We start from the raw sequence: 16797 nt of genomic DNA on the forward strand, positions 1-16797 counted from the left end.
ATCACCGTATTTATCCAGAAGGTAAATTATACTTAAAAATGATTGTTTAAAATCACGCTCTCCGCCAGTAACTTATGTTCAAAGCTGTATAAATGCATGTCAGCCCATTAGCAATACTCCCATAGAAAAGTCCCGCAAAGAGTATATTAACACCATTGGTACCAGGAAAACGATGCTGAAGGAAAATAATATATAAAAATTAGCTAGAACACACCCTTGTTATTATGAATCTCATCTCAGAAATATAGTAAATGGCACTTATTTCTTTGTGTATGCTTTCTTCTTTTGTTTGTTGTCTAGTTATATTTATATTTTCATTTTTATAGAATATTGTACTTATATTTTTATTTATTTTCTATATTTTTTTCGTGTTTTTATATACCTTTCATATATTCTATTTACTTTTTCTAGGTTGTACTTTTTTCTTTTTTTCTTCTGATGTGATTATGAAGTTTTTGGTGGTATTATTTTAAATGAAAAAATAAACTTTTTTTCCTTCTGTTTCTTCTTTCCTTCCCTTTTGCATGGTTGTGGTGCTATGTTTAAAAACAGCCAAAAGCCATGCTACTAGCTCTAAGGGATTCTTTGATAACCTGCATTTATTTGAACCATTTTGTCCTTTCATTTATTCATTAATTAATTAATTTTTATTAATTAGATTTTTCTCTTTTAAGGGGCCTAAACTCCTTTTTTGGTTCCGAATTTACGTTTTTGATCAAGACCTAATTAATCAACACTTTGCCTGTCGTAGAATTGATTTTGTTTTGTTTTTTTAATGTTTTTTTTTATCCTTGGCAATTATATAAGGGTATGGTCTTATTTAAGAGTATTTATGCTATGGTATCAAGCTAAGAAAGGGTTTGTTTGGAACTTTCTGCTACTATGAAAAACGTTTATCTTTATTTGTGTTTTTTCTTAGTTTTAAGTAAGAAATGGGAAGCCTAAATATGACAAGAAACGGTAACTGGAACAATTTATTTTTGGGTAAGTTATGATAAGAAACAGTCAATTTTGCCCCAATTAGCTAAATTATGACAAGAAACAGTAACTGGAACAAATTATTTGGGGTAATTTATGATAAGAAACGGTCAATTTTGCCCCAATTAGCTGGCCAAGATTTGCAAAATGAACATTAAAATTATAAGGTGAAAAGGGAGTGGGGAGATGGCGGTGAGGGATTCACTCGTTTAAAATGTCAGGTTCATTCAAAAGTTCTTCAATATCTTTCAGTTTATTGGGGCAAGAAGAGGATTTTTTGTTGAAGAAGGGCCCGGGAGGCGAGGTCAAAGGGGTGAATATTGACTAAGGAAAAGGGAAGTTGTATTATAGGCAACATAAATTTACAGATGGTTCAACATTGAAGTAAAAAAAATCGTTGTTCGTTACAAAGGAAATTGAATCCATTCTGCGCTAAAATTTCAGAAAAATTACTACTATATCGAGCAAGTTCAACAGAAACCCGTGATAAATTATTTCTTTAACAATGACCATAGCCTGGAACTTAGCCTTCCAGAGAATAATCTGACCAAGTCCACTTTGAGGTTTTAGCATCAAATACTTTACTTACCCTTATTTTTGTATTGTCTCGGTAACATTCTCTGACAGTAACGAAAAAAATGTTTCAGAAAACTCAACATTTCATAAGCCCAAACGAAGAGCGAATTGTATTAATTACAGCCCTTGCTCTAAGGGCTGTATGGAAGTTGTCATACCCAAAGACATAATTATTGGACCTTTCAACTATGCTGAATATGATGGCTGTCTCATACTTTTGATCAGATGTCTTTGGGGAAAAATGTGCATGGGAGGGGGGTTGGTTGCCCTCTAATCACTTTTGACTCTCAAAAGGGTGCCAGAACTTACAATTTCCAATCGAATTAGTCCTTTCCAAAATTCCTACAATAACTCCTTCCATGCCTTGGTGAAAAAAATGTGATGATAAATTATGCCCAGTTTGCTATTTACTTACTCTTTGATATACAATTTGAATTTAGCTTATTCTAAAATGCACTTAAGAGCGCTTTTATTACTCAAGCACATAAGCAAACGTCAAAACATTAATGACACTTTCCCACCAAATCTGACAATGTGATAAATCTGACAAATCTGACAATTTGATTTTTAACCCAGGGAATGTTAAATTGCAAGAAGTGTATAAAAAAAACAAAAAAAAACTGAAATTGAATTCTAAAATGCAGGTATGGGTGTTTTCCTTACTCAAGCACTTAAGCAAACACCACCAAAACATTCAAGTTTTTTTTTGAATTTTCATTGTCGTTGTTGTCTCAGGTCAAGTTTAGTTCGATTTTAGTTGCTTAATATTCAGCTGTCGGTTCTTTAGACTTTGTTGATTGTAATACCAAACACAGCATATTACAAGTAGGATCGACAGCTGTCGTATACAAAATGACATTGAATCCGTTCTTTTGCTAGGCTCTTTATCATGGTGATGCTTCGAAAGACTATAATGAAGTTGCAATGGAGCTTTTGTCTGAGAATTCAAAGAAAGAAGACAGCTCCAGCTACACAGTGGACCTTCACTTTCTTCATGTGGCTGAAGCTTTAAAAGTTCTTGACGGACATTTAAAAAGAGTTCTTGAAAGAGGTTAGTGCATTGGTTCCTGGGCTTTTTTGAACTGTCTCTATTCTAGTATCTTTATCAGCTCTCTATGATGTTCCAGTACCCCACTAGCGGTGAATAAGAAAAAAAATGGAGACACCACTGCCACCGATGCAAAATAGTGATTTTCCTTGTTGCTCAAGTTGGGAGGCTGTAAATTGTCTTCGGCAATGGTGATTCAAATGGTGTACTTTTTGTTTCGATCACTATTTTCGGCATCATTTTCGAAGGGTTTCAGACTGTTTTTTGAAATTTCAATAAAATTGTTTTTGAAACAAACTTTTACTAGTAAGTATAATCCGAACAATAGATTTCATTTTGATTCAGCTACAAATAGTAATCTTTCTCAGTCTACAGTTTATTCATATAAGTTTTTAACTTTTTGGTCTCTACGGATCGTTTTTTTTTTTTTTTTTTTTTTTTTTTTTTTTTTTTTATGCTGTTGCAACTTTCGCTGCACCCATGATTATGAATGGACTGCAGTTTTCGCGTTTCGTGAAGCCAATATTCAAGACGTATTTTCGTAGTCCTCTTCTGAGTTATCTGGATTTTATCCCTCTTTCTCTATTTGTTTTTATTTCTCTGTCTCTCTCCCTCTCTCTTTTTCTCTCTCTTAAACTTTTGGCTTTGTACTTCTTTTACCGCGCAAGAAATATTTAGCAAAACTAACGAAAATGTTGATTCGTCCAAAAGTAATTACTAATTTCGATTTTGGAAAGAGTGTAGGTGTTGTAAACCCATAAAAGCTGTCTCAAGGGAGCCAGAGGGCTATGGTCTATAGGCTTGTTTTTAAGTAAGATAAGGCTGTACACTTTTTACTTCCTCGACAAAAAACATGATCTAGACAAGGTATATATTCTGCAGGGGGTGATCTTTGATCCCATGCATTTTGCCATGATTTACTCCTGCTTCAACCTCTTTACCCTTAAATCTATGGTGCTTTATAATCACCCCAACCACGCATTGCACTCCCGGCCAAAGGCATTGAATCAGGAAATCGGTACCTGCGCATCGCAGATTTTTGGTCAGCATGTGAAAAAAGTTTAAGCTTTTAAGTTTATAATCCGGCTTTATTTGATTCACTCGCCGTGCAAATGATCACAGAGTACATTTTAAGCATTCCATTTTTTTTTTTTTTTTTTTTTTTATTAGAAAACCCTTATTGAATGTTGGTGAAATATTGAGCATTCCACATTTCTGACCTACGAATAAAGTGAACATACCACTCGATGCACTTTTTATGATCTGTTGTTTTTATTTAATTTCTGATCGTTTTTTTTTAGATAATGACAGGAAATCTGGCTTCACCGCCACGGAAAAATCCTCCTCCCCACAGATATATCCTCCAGACATTTCAATCCTGGTGAAAATTTACCCCAGACGACTACCCTTAACATCTCGTCGCGTAAAATTGAGTCAGCTAAGAGAAAGCAAGACATAGCCTAAGAAGAATTTCGTATAGGAATTCTAGCAAATTCACCCAATGTAAATTTTCCACTGAAAAATTCACCCCTCCCCCCCCCCCCTGAAACTTCCCTCCCCATGGAAAAATCTCCCTGTGGTAAATGGTAAACTCTCCAATTTATTTAAGAATGAGTGTACCCAGGAAGCTCACCTCCTCCCTCTTCCCTTAGAACTCATCGCAAAAACTCGTGATAGGTACTAAAGGAAAGGTGGATTATGGAAAGGAAACATTTCGTGGATTATGATAATCTACTTTGATTTTCGAGCCAAGGAATGTTGGAATTCTAAGAAATGTATAAACAATTTTTTTTCAATTAGTTGACTTAAATATACTATTTTACCAACAAAAATTGCAATCAGAAGAACGTATTTAAGTACTATCTCGGAAGAAAGGATTGATTGCGTTGCGCAACTTACACATTGCCAAATGCTTTAGCAGCCTTCTCAACACTGGATATCTTCTAATGAATTTTGTTTCTTTCGAATGTGCTTTGTGGTCTTCACAGTCACTGTTTAAAGAAGATTTTCTCGCAAAAGAAGGCGAGAATTATACCAAAACAGCTTTAGAGTTTGCCAATAGGAAAACTGATGTAGACTTGTCTTCTTTATGAGAAGCATATGACTAATTAGTGAGGGCTGATTGGATATAAGCTATTTGTCTACCGCATTTGAATCCAAATATGGTCAACAAGTTAACACTGGCTTAGCAAAAATATTTTTTAAGAAAAGCAAATGTTGATGGAAAGTAAAAAAAAAAAAAAATATAAAAAAAATATTAAAAAAAAAAAATATAAAAAAAAAGTAAAAAAAAGTTTGTTTTTTTTTACAAAAGTAAAAAAAAAAATATTCAAAAGTAAGACAAACAAAATATATTCAAAATATGAGTGTACCAATAGGTGTAACCTAGTAAAGAGCAAACCACAGCTCATAATACTTGGAAATTGGAAAATAAGCGTGTTTAAATGAATCTTCCAATGTAAAACAATTAACATTTGACACCAATTCAGGAATGGTAACTATTATCCATGTTCAAAATAACAGTAACAAGTAATGGCAAAAACAGATCCATGAGATTTTGAAAAATAGCTTGAGGATGGTCGAAAACGGAGACGGATCGAAATGAAAAGTACACCTTCGAAGTTTTCATGTCTGAAAACCCAAAACCGTTGGTTTTCATCCTCATCCCGCCATTTGAAAACCTGAGAGAATCATATTTAAGCCTGTGAATCACTAATATTCATTTTTTTCCTGGTGCTTGTGGCTGTGGAACGTCATAAGCAGCTGTGTATGGCTCACTTGACGGTGGATCGAATTGAAAAGTACAATATTGAAGTTTTCATGTCTGAAAACCAAAAACCGTGGGTTTTCATCCTCATCCCGCCATTTGAAAAGCTGAGAGAATCATATTTAAGCCTGTGAATCACTAATAGCAATTTGTCCTGTGGTGCTTGTGGCTGTGGAACGTCATAAGCAGCTGTTTAGGGCTCCCTTGACGGTGGATCGAAGTGAAAAGTACAACATTGAAGTTTTCATGTCTGAAAACCAAAAACCGTAGGTTTTCATCCTCATCCCGCCATTTGAAAACCTGAGAGAATCATATTTAAGCCTGTGAATCACTAATAGCCATTTTTCCTGTGGTGCTTGTGGCTGTGGAACGTCATAAGCAGCTCTTTAAGGCTCATTTGACGGTGGATCGAAGTGAAAAGTGCGCCATTAGAGTCACCATAGTCAAAAATCCTTGACCTGTATAACATATTTTATAGTGTTGTGTTGTTGTATTTTGTTCAGGATAAAATGTGTTGTGTTAGTAGATGTCTGAAACGCTAGAGCGTTGCCCAAGTAAAGAGCCATGTGGCTTCAATACATTATACTTATTTTTGCTCCCCAACTATTTTTTACAAAATATAGAAGGGGTTGTATAAGTATAGAAGGGGGCTCATTCGATTGTAAATTGAAAGTTTGTGTGCCTTTTTTAGGGTTGAGAGCGATGGGAGTGATTTTTTTTCTACAAGCCCTCCCCCCCCCCTATTGCAACTCCTCCCTGAAACCCTCCAACATTTTGAGATAGCAAACTCTCTAAAAAAAATCTAACTGTTCAATAAATATGCCCCTGAGGATTACGTAAATCCCACAGTCCCTGGGGCAATTTCTGTAAATTATGCAGCCTGACAATTATTCACAGATGGCTTTTGTAGTGTATAAAGGGGTACATGTTTGATCTTTGGTGTTGGATTGGCTCGAAACCCTCAGGGAGCGCTCTCTTGGGCCAGAAGACCACACAATTTATTGGGAGGAGGACGAAATCTAGGGGCCTGGAAACGGGCCAAAAAACTTTGTCCCTGATTAGCTAGAAACATACAGCCGTAAGTCCTTCGTCCGAGAATGACCGCAAGTCCTTCGTCCGAGAATTATTTTGGGGATGCGGTATCCCTGGAAATGGGTCCAGAATTGATCAAAACTTTGTTTTAGATCAGCTGGAAACTCATATCCTTAAATGCCCTATTCTCTGGCTGAAAATCGCCCTCCTTTGGTTTTGTCTTTTTTTTTCGTTATTGTACGACTTATATTCCTAAGTCATATGGCTAAAGGACCCCAATGCAGAAGGAAAAAAGGGGAAAGACTAGTGGTTTCCACGAAAACAGGGTTAACAGCAAAGATGTTGTTAAGCTTGAAAATTAAATTGTCATCCCCGAACCAGTGGACTCTATTATACCCCCCCCCCCCCGAAAAATGATAAGTATTTTTTCCGATCAGCTCGGAACTTATATCTTTCATTCTTTGGGTCTTGGAAATTATTATAAACGATTATTGACTCTCCTAGCTCACCCATGGTGGACATCCCTCTTGCTTGAACCAAATTTGAAAAACTTGAAAACTGAAAACAGTTTAATTATTTGAAAAGGCTTAGTTGTTTGTAAAATTTGCATATTTTGAATTTAAGTCAATGTTTGAAACCGGGCTTAGGCTTTCACAAACCCAGAAGGGTAGCGAAAAGCAAGTGAATGAAAATGTTCATGACTATGATTTATATACCAATTGATAACAGAATCTTGAGTGAGAGACAGTCAATCGATCTATGAGGGTCGGAAACCATTAACTGTAAGTTAAAGTCCTCCATCATGGCTGCAGCAGTAGCTGCATCCTAGATTGGATGTGGCAACAGTGCCAAGTAGAACTAAGGTTGTGTTTCCTAGACCAGAGGGTAAGGGGACCAGACTTATCCGGTTGCCTATTATCACCGTTTTATACATGAGGATGGAACCGGAATCAGTCCTACAAGTCATTTGTCTCAAGCTGGAGATGACTTAATCTGTTTATCCTCCTAAATATGGCAGTAAGTTAAAGGTATATCCCTTTTTTTATTGTTATTATAGGATACAAAAGATTCAGAAGTAAGACTTTTAAAAAGATGACTGTATGCTGATGATTTTGCTTTTTTCTTGGTTATGCCCGTTTTCATTTAGCGTTTTACGAACAAAGTGGAGAGTAAATTAAACAATGGAACCACAGGAAGAATCAGGGGCGGATCCAGGTTTTTTTTAGGGGGGAGGGGCAAAATAGGTTGATCCGACAAACTTGCGTTAAGACCGAGTTTAATTAATGCAAACTGGCGTTAGTGCAATAAACTACACTACTTTAGACTACGCTAGGGGGGGACCTCGCCCCCCTGGATCCGCCACTGGGAAGAATCGCTTTGATCGAAGAATTAGTACTAGGTTTCAGCTACTGTTTCGTCTCTAGAGATCTTCAAATTAAAAAAATAAATAAATAAAAATCGAAAAATATTTCCCTTTTTTCCAAAAACAAATAGATAAATCTGGGAACGATAAACGGTTCTATGGCTAGTATGCCATACGTGCCACACGGGCCTTTTTCATACGGGCCATAGACCCGTTTGTTGTCCCAGATTTATTTCTTTGTTTTGTCACGGCTGGCCAGTTCGTCTTTAGATCTTTTATTTCCTTTTTTTCAGATTTTCTGAAACTGTTCAGAAAATTGCTTTCAATGAAGAATCGCTTTGATCGAAGAATTGGTACTAGGTTTCAGCTACTGTTTCGTCTCCAGAGATCTTCAAATTGAATTAAAAATAAATAAATAAAAAATAGAAAAACATTTCCCTTTTTTGCAAAAACAAATAGATAAATCTGGGAACGACAAAAGGTTCTATGGCTAGTATGCCACACGGGCCTTTTTCGTACGGGCCATAGACCCGTTTGTCGTCCCAGATTTATTTCTTTGTTTTGTCAGGGCTGACCAGTTCGGCTTTAGATCTTTTAATTTCCTTTTTTTTCAGATTTTCTGAAATTGTTCAGGAAATCGCTTTGAATGAAGAATCGCTTTGATCGAAGAATTGGTACTAGGTTTCAGCTGCTGTTTCGTCTCTAGAGATTTTCAAATTGAAAAAAAAAATATTTACCTTTTTTGCAAAAACAAATAGATAAATCTGGGAACGACAAACGGTTCTATGGCTAGTATGCTATATGGGCCACACGGGCCTTTTTCATACGGGCCATAGACCCGTTTGTCGTCCCAGATTTATTTCTTTGTTTTGTCACAGCTGGCCAGTTCGGCTTTAAATATTTTAATTTCCTTTTTTTCAGATTTTCTGAAGCTGTTCACGGTGTTTCCCAGTTTCTTAAATCGATAACGAGTCATTCTATGACCTAATTTTACACTCTATGGTAAACAACAACAAAAATATTATTTGTAATTAATAGTCTAAAAACAAAGCTTTTCGGTGGAATTCGTTGCCACAGAATGAGTTGAACTCAAATTCCCCCCATAAATTTCAGGGTATTCCGAACCCTGAACCCTCCAACCCTACCCTCGCTAATCCTAAGGTCACTCAAATCCCAACCCTCGCTAACCCTAGGGTGACTCAAATCCTTTGACGGTCTTTTTTTTTGTCTGAAGCAATGTTAGGTATATTGTTAGTAACATTCAATACCAAAAGAATCACCAAAATCACCAAATAGTCCCTCCAACCCATAACCCTCTACGGATTTATGGGTTGGAGAGTTGAAAGAATCACATATAATCACCAAAAGATCCTTCGATGTATTGGTCACGTAACACAATCATAAGGATAAGGAATAACACCCTTCAAGAGCTAATGATGTTGCTGAATAGGGCGATGAATCGACAATTCAGCTGCTGGACCTTTGTACAGGGACAAGTAGCAGGCCAGTTGCCCAACGTTGCGATAGCTGAAATTGAAACTGTGGCAGCGTATTGCCAAGCAGAGCATCAATTGGCTGGACAGCTGGAGTGATAAACATGGTTAAATTCGAACAATAATTTCAGTTTTTGTTTTAATTTCAGTAATTTAAGTTATTGGTAATCTGAATAAAATGTTAATTCTTCTTATATGCTCCTTTGAATAAAATTTATGCATGTATATAATATAAAAGAGTTGACAAATTTAGAGCTGCAATTTCGTCCCCAACGAATAAGTTAATAATTTCTGACACAACACTGGATAAGCACGGTCTATGAACAAGAGTTACTATGGCCCTCGTCATTGTTCAAAGTTATTAAGATATTTACCAAAAACAGAAAATAAGAATATAAGCACGGTGTAACAAAGCAAGAATATGGGACGAAAAAAATAAGTAAAAAAAGAAATTTTTTGCCCTACATTTGGACAATCTGATAAACAACCTCTAAAAGCCAGTGCGTCATTTGCGCATGGCTGAAAACAATTGGAAACTCGAGTAGTGTTTTTGTTTTATTTATCCTAACATCAACAACAAGATATCTAAATATATAAATGGTTAATTTGTTAACTTCCGTTTTCGTAAACGTTCTTTGATTGGTGTGGGGTTAGATATTACGTATCATAAATCAAATTTGAACTAGATGACGTTTTAACTATGAGGGGGACTGTGACACCCTTCAATGGGATCATCTATGCTATGGGGAGTCTAGTATGGATCAATATTAAATCATTAATGTAAAGCAATTAATCAAGTTCTATGACTTCATACAATGGTTGAGTTTCTTTAAATAACCAATTAAAGATATAAATCAAATCTGAAGTTCCTGACATGTTTTTGAAACCTTAAATAAAAAATAACAGTTCCGAATTTACCTGTTCTACTTCTAAACCTGAATTTAATTTTAATATAGGGCTAGGGTGTCAGAACCAATAGTACAGTTTATAGCTTAGAGGTAGAAGGAAGTATACAAGCTGCGATTTGATGTTCAAAATGCTGTTCTCGTAGGACTGAACCCTGTTCAAATCAAGCACATTTAACTCTACCCCATTCAACTAAACCCTCGTGCATCTCAACTTCCCGTGTAATTCAACCCGCTTTTCGCTTAACCACCCTTGCTACTGAACTGTTTTCATCTCAGACTGCATTCCCCTGAGCCCTGTGCAATGCAACCATCATTTAACTGAACCTACCAAAACTCGGCCGTTATTCAATTCGACCCCTATTCGACTCAACCACATTCAATTCAATCAAACCTAACGTGTAATCAGCTACACATGCAAATGAAGGTTTAGTTGTATGGGTTCGAATTGAACGGGGGTTGAGTTTAAACGCTGTTTCAGTTGTTTTGTGTTGAAGGGACTGGGGGTTGAGTTGCATGGGAGTTTAGTTTAATGGAATTGAGTTCAATGAGGTTGAGTTAAACGGGGGTAGTTTTGAATGGGGTTGAGTTGCATGGGGTTCAATTGAATGGGAGACGAGTTGCATAACGGTTAAGTCTCACGTGGTTAATTGCATATGGGGTTGATTTGTATGGAGATTGAGTTGAATGGGGTTCAGTTAATTAGGCTTTCAGTTAAACATGGCTTGAGCTTAATTGAAGTTGAGTTGAACGAGGGTTGATGGAAAAAGATTGAGTTCAACGGGGTTTCTGTTACAGGCACATCATGAAACTCTTGACTGACGTTTATGCTTTTACAAAGAGCAATATCTTATTTATATCTGTGTATGAATCATAACCCTTTTGATACAATAGAAAGTTTGACTAAAGTATGAACCACGGTGTTCACCGTCATAAGGACAAGTCCACCATTAAATCACCATTCATACTTAGTAAGCAGTTAAGAAACCTTAAATGACAAAGATATTATCAAGTCCCAAAATTAACTTTCAGGATTTTCATTTTTTTTTTTTCACATCAAATTTGAATGGAATTTCAGCTTATGCTGGGTTTTTGCGGGGCTTAAATCTACTAAATGAAACTTGGCTGCAGCACAGGATTCTTCCGGGGTATCTAAAATCGAAAGGGGTGTCTATAGCCCCAAAATTTACAAGGGATAATTCGGATATATCCAGGGAAGATTCCCCGAATACCCCTTGCGTGCAAATAAAAAAAATTCCATTGGAAAACCCCTTAAGACCAAAGTAGAAATTTACGGCTTTATCTAAATGAAATTCATTTCAGATTTGAGCTCTGAAACCTTATTTAGACGCTAGATTTAACCTTTTAAATGTTATTTCTAAGAAACCAGGTTTTTAAAATCCAATTATAAGAGAAAATACAATATTCAACTGAAAGTGTCAGCTGTCTTGCAGCGAAACAATTAAAGTTTGAAAGTTCCTATATTGAAATGACTTTTTTCACTTAACTTAACACAAGCTTCAGCTATCCTATGTTGATACCGCCGTGAAGGGCAAACTTGAGTCTGCTCTCTTATTAATTTTCCATACTGCTTGGCTACATCCGAGTAGCATATGAAACTTATAAGAGCATAAGCTGGGACTAGTAACCAAAAGAAACAACGCTATCTAGCATTTGGCACTCTTTTTCGCCTTCCTAGCCTACATTAAACTGTTGAATATATTTTGTCCAGGTACTTCTTTTCAATATGTAGGCGAAGGTAAAGAAAGCAGAGTTGTCACGTGTGGGATGACCAACTTAGAGTGAACTAGGGCTGGGCAGTAATTAGTTTTCTTTTTTATAGTTGTAAAACACAATAGGTGTTTTAGTGTTGCAGTTTAGGTAGTTGCCTATCTTCCCTTTATCTATGAAAAGTTATCCTCTGGGGACTGGGGGAAAATCTTTAAGGTACCAAATTCGTATTTAATTTTTGTCACTATACTTTTAGGTGACGACAGAGCAAAAGGATGTTTTCTCCATGTTATCACCGGAAGAGGACTAAAGAGCATAAATGGAATATCCAGGATCAAGCCAGCTGTTGAGGCTTATCTAAAACAGAAAAAAAAATCAGGTAAGTCAGTACAATCTAATGCCTTTAAATTGTTTACTGTTGTTGTTAAATTGTTATTGTTAATTGTGTAAATTGTTAATTGTTCTCTGCGCTCTACATTTTCTTTCTAGTTAGCAAGAAGCTTTGTCTTATAAGAATATAGTTACTTGGGCAAGAAATAAGATAATTTGATACAGAAAAAAAAAATGAAAAACGTATACAGGATCTCGTCAGCCTAATAAGCAAATATCTGTTTAGAAAGGCTATTCATTTTAAAAGGGAGGGGGGGGGCGTCATACAAACATTTCAAAATAGGTGAATTGCACGAGAATTATTGGATATGAGTGTTTTTAGGAATTTCGTGGAACATTATGAAAATCATGATTATTTGGGACTGGAGGCTGCACCATGTGCCCCTCCCTTATATCCTTTGTGCAGTCACAAAGGATATAAATCCAAGGATATAAAGGATGTTCGCTATAGAAGGATAGTAGAATTCTCATTACTTTGCTGGTGAAATGTGGCCTTTATATATTTCTTGGATTTATTCCTACATTCAAGAACACAAACACTTGGTCGTGTTTATTTTTTTGGATCTCTTGTCGAGCTAAAAATTTACCAACTTTTGTTGGTAATTAATTTGATAAACTTTTACCGAACTTCCTTTCGACGTAACACCTTAAATCAGGTATTTTTTCCGATACCACACTGCCTTTCTATGACAAACAAATGAACGTTAAAATGGTAATAAGTTCATTTATTAGACAGTGAAAACAGATACAAAAGTCTGGATATTTTGACCACATATAGAACGATCGTTATCAGCAGAAATACTGATGACGATCGCTGCACATGTGATCGAAAGATCTTTTTGACTTGACTTTCTTATATGACAGACTTTTGTATCTGTTTTCACTGTTTAATAAGTGGACTTATCCCCAATTGAACGCTTATTTGTTCGTAATTCACCGAACTATGATTAGTGAGAAAATTACAGTTTTTTGCAGGTCCGGAAGTGTTTAAAATGTGAGTTGTATTTGTTTGTTTTTTGTTGTTCTTGTTCTTTTTTTATGTATTTGGTTGTCGTTTTTTTTTAGATGAGTTAATTTGAAAAATTGTTTCTTTTCCGTCAATTATTTTTTTCCGTTGAAATTATTTAATTTTTTTATCTTCTGTTTTTCCATTGCTTTATTTAAATAAAACCAGTTTTCTCTCTCCAAATTCTTGTAAATGGAAAGCAGTGTGATCTAAGAAATATTTTCTTATGTAACACATTACTGTTCGAAATTTTGACCTACCCCTTAATCAAGTTATTCTAAATTAGATTTAATCTATATTCCTCCCCATCTCTTTTAATACTAATACTCCGTGTGAGTTGTTGTATTGTTAAAACTACAATGTAGTATGAAAACTGCATTAATGTGAGTATTATTAATTTGTTGTTTTTTGTGTTTTCTTTTTTTTGTATTTTTTTATATCTTTTTCTTTATATGGCGCGTTTGATTTAATCTGACTTTTTCCCCTTTTTCACCTTGATAAAGGCTCTCGGATGTGGAGTCGAATTATTTGGATTTTTTTATTTATTTATTTTTTGTATCACCGTTTTATTTAAATTATACTCGTTTTTTTCTCTCTTAAATTCTGTAAATGAAAAAGCAGTCAGGTCTAAAAACATTTACATTGTATTTTTTTTTGTATTTTCTAGATTTGAAGAAGCAAATCCAGGAATGTTGAAAGTGCGGCTTCAGTAAAATTGCTCATCGCAAGAAATTCAGTACAATGCCATTGTTCAAACAGTAGTTGCAGTTTTCATGCATCCAATTTGGTTTTGTTTTGACAGTGAACGTTCAAGGGTTCTGTATTTATATTTTTGGGTAAATGCTATAATATATTATTTTATAATCAGAAAAAGAACCTTTTGAAACCCGTAATAGATTGAAACTCAAGGAATCACGGTTAAGGCAATTTACTACCCATAAAACGCAAGCCATGCAAAACACATATACCAATGCGGTTTGTTGTTCAAATACTTGATATCAGTTCAACTGAATTGCAATAGTGTTGTAGTTAATTGATATTGTCACGCTACGTTGGTCGTAATTTTTTTCGCCGCTGGTATTTCGAAGATACGTCCTAATTTGATTGTGTTGACCTGAGTGCTCACGAAGGATCTTGTATGTCCTATGTCCTTTTGTCCTATGCCCTTCATCTTCTATGTCCTTTTTCTCACGGCCTCTTGAAAGCTCGTAGGCCTTGCCAGCAATAAAGGTCTTGTGTTATTTGTGCAGCATTGTGTTACTGTCTTTGTTTAATTACCTACATGCTGTCATGTCCCCACGAAAGCAGGCTTCTCGGATGCAATCAATGATGGCGAGGGACTCGCTGCTGATCCAGTCTTTTTTCTTACACTGCTTCATTCCAGCAGCAGTTGCCACTGCAAGAGTATTATCTTTGAAGACTTTAATGCACCTTCACTATCGTCTCACTGCTCAAGGAGCTCGAATCTGTTGAATATTTCCACTTGATACCGCTTAGTTAGAGCGGGGTCCCGTTGGATGTGATAGGTGTCAATTTTTCATGAGGATTTGCCATTTTTGTAACTTTCAGGCAAAGAGTAATTTTGGCTGCAACCAGCCGATGGTCGGTGCTCCCGAGTTCGGCGTCTCGATAGGTGCGACAATTATGTATAGACGACGGCCATCACCGACGTATGATGATGTATTGGAACATATTCTTCGTTGACCCATTATTGCTATGTCAGGTGTCAGATCTCTCGAACCAAGTGTTCAGCAATCGCTCTCCATTGTCATTTGGGCAATCTACTGTTACGGGTCCAACGGGGAAATCTCACCTGCGACACTCATTTGAAAAACTAGCATTCATATTTCCTAGTAGGATGAAGTAGTGATGGGGAGGTACCAACGAGAGCTCACAACTTAATAGGGTACAGATCTCGTTCCTTTATTTTTCCTCAGCTTCATTTGTGGGGGTGTAACAGGTGATGATGGTTATTTTTCCATGTGTCCCATCTAGCATTGCTTTCAGGAGCCTTGATGTTACTGGTGCGAACGATATGGTCTTGCGTACGGCACCATTCAGTATTATGCCAACGCCTATCCCTTTCTGACTGCCACCTGATCAGAGCAGCGCGCACCCTTCGTCAATGTCCTCTTCACCATTACCAGGGAGATATGTTTCAGTAACTCCATCTTTTGCCACTGTATTTTTTTTTAGTTCTTTGGGTAAAAGAAGCTTAGAGCCGGGTTGGTTCAGCGTCAGAACGTTCCAGGTGGCTACATTAATACCTCCTTGGTCAACAATGTTCAGAGGGAAAAGTCCTTGGGCTGTCTGGGATTAAAGAGGGGTTTGAGAAAGTACATTCAAAGCTAAATTTCTGTTTCCATTCCTAGCAATATGATTTTCAGGAGGAGGGCTGCTAACCGTGCCTAGGTGCATCCGGTCGTCTAGTGGCTATCCGGATATTTGAGGCTCGTGGAAGTTTTTCTTTATGCACCAATTTTCATGGGGACTAGCTTCGGAAGAGTACCATTACCTCGCAAAGGCCGGGGCCCCTAAGTCTGGATCCTACGCCCTGCTGCAGTTGTTTTCCCATAAATGGTTCTTCCACAATGTTGGTCTGCTTCACTATACAATTTAACTCATTGCTGGGAGAAGGTTTGTGATTCTTGGGACGTGTCTGGACGCCGGTGGGCCCCGCTGAGCATACATCCAAGAGACCTCAATCCTCCTGCGCCTATATTTACGGTCCCCAGGCGAGGGTGTCTCAGTTACTATTATGAACCCCCAGGGACTAGGTCCCCCTCCTACTCAATGGAGGTACCCTTCATATCTGTTTGACGTTCCCCTATCCACCAGTGTGTGCTGATTAAGACATGCTGGTTGGCCTAGAGGGTGGGGGGGGTGCTCCAAAGGGAAGGTGACTCAGTAAGTGCTTGGAATTTTGACTTTTAGGGAAGGGGGGAATAGACAGTTGCTAAACTCCTTGTTTGTAGTAATTTTTGTTCGTTTGAAGTTTCACTTGAATGTTAAATTTAATTCTTTAATCGTTTTAAGATTTATTTATTCGTCCATATTAGCACCTGCTCTCTCTATCTTTGCTATGATCGCTTATTTTAATGTTTTAGGTTTCATTTATTCTATAATAGTAATTTCTGGTTGTTTCGAGTTTAGTATTTTTTATATATTTCGGAACCCCCCCCCCTCATTATTCCTTGATGGTTCAAACACTGTTCAATGTGCCCTGAAAGTTCCAACCTAATGCCCGCAACCGTTCCTGGGATAATGCTGATGCGCCCTTTTTATAATCAACATGCATAAAGCATGTTTTAGATTTTGTTCAACGTTCCATGTAAGTAGTCACAAGTAGATTTATTACCAATTACAAGCAGTCACAAGCTGTAGCAGTTAAAAATAGTTTTGCCACAGTCGAAACCAGTCACACTTGCAGCCACAGCAGTTGTAGTAGTAGTGACCCTGAAAGTTTCAAGTTAATACCCTAACCTGTTTCTAAGGTATTGCAGATATG

General features: G+C 36.7%; 1 protein-coding gene across 1 annotated transcript in view; it reads left to right on the forward strand.

The window, feature by feature from the left end:
- Positions 1 to 13985, forward strand: part of LOC148940437 (NEDD4-binding protein 2-like) — a 179262-nt gene extending 165277 nt beyond the window's left edge. Inside the window, exons 13-15 of the mRNA XM_089104990.1 lie at positions 2434 to 2605; positions 12150 to 12272; positions 13957 to 13985. Coding sequence (XP_088961116.1) covers positions 2434 to 2605; positions 12150 to 12272; positions 13957 to 13985 — 324 coding nt within the window. The remainder of the gene's footprint in view (positions 1 to 2433; positions 2606 to 12149; positions 12273 to 13956) is intronic.
- The last annotated feature ends 2812 nt before the right edge of the window (positions 13986 to 16797 follow it).

The sequence above is a fragment of the Artemia sp. Qi Xiang Cuo genome, chromosome 19 (assembly GCF_049724085.1).
Source record: "Artemia sp. Qi Xiang Cuo chromosome 19, ASM4972408v1, whole genome shotgun sequence".
Classification (NCBI taxonomy): Eukaryota; Metazoa; Arthropoda; class Branchiopoda; order Anostraca; family Artemiidae; genus Artemia; species Artemia sp. Qi Xiang Cuo.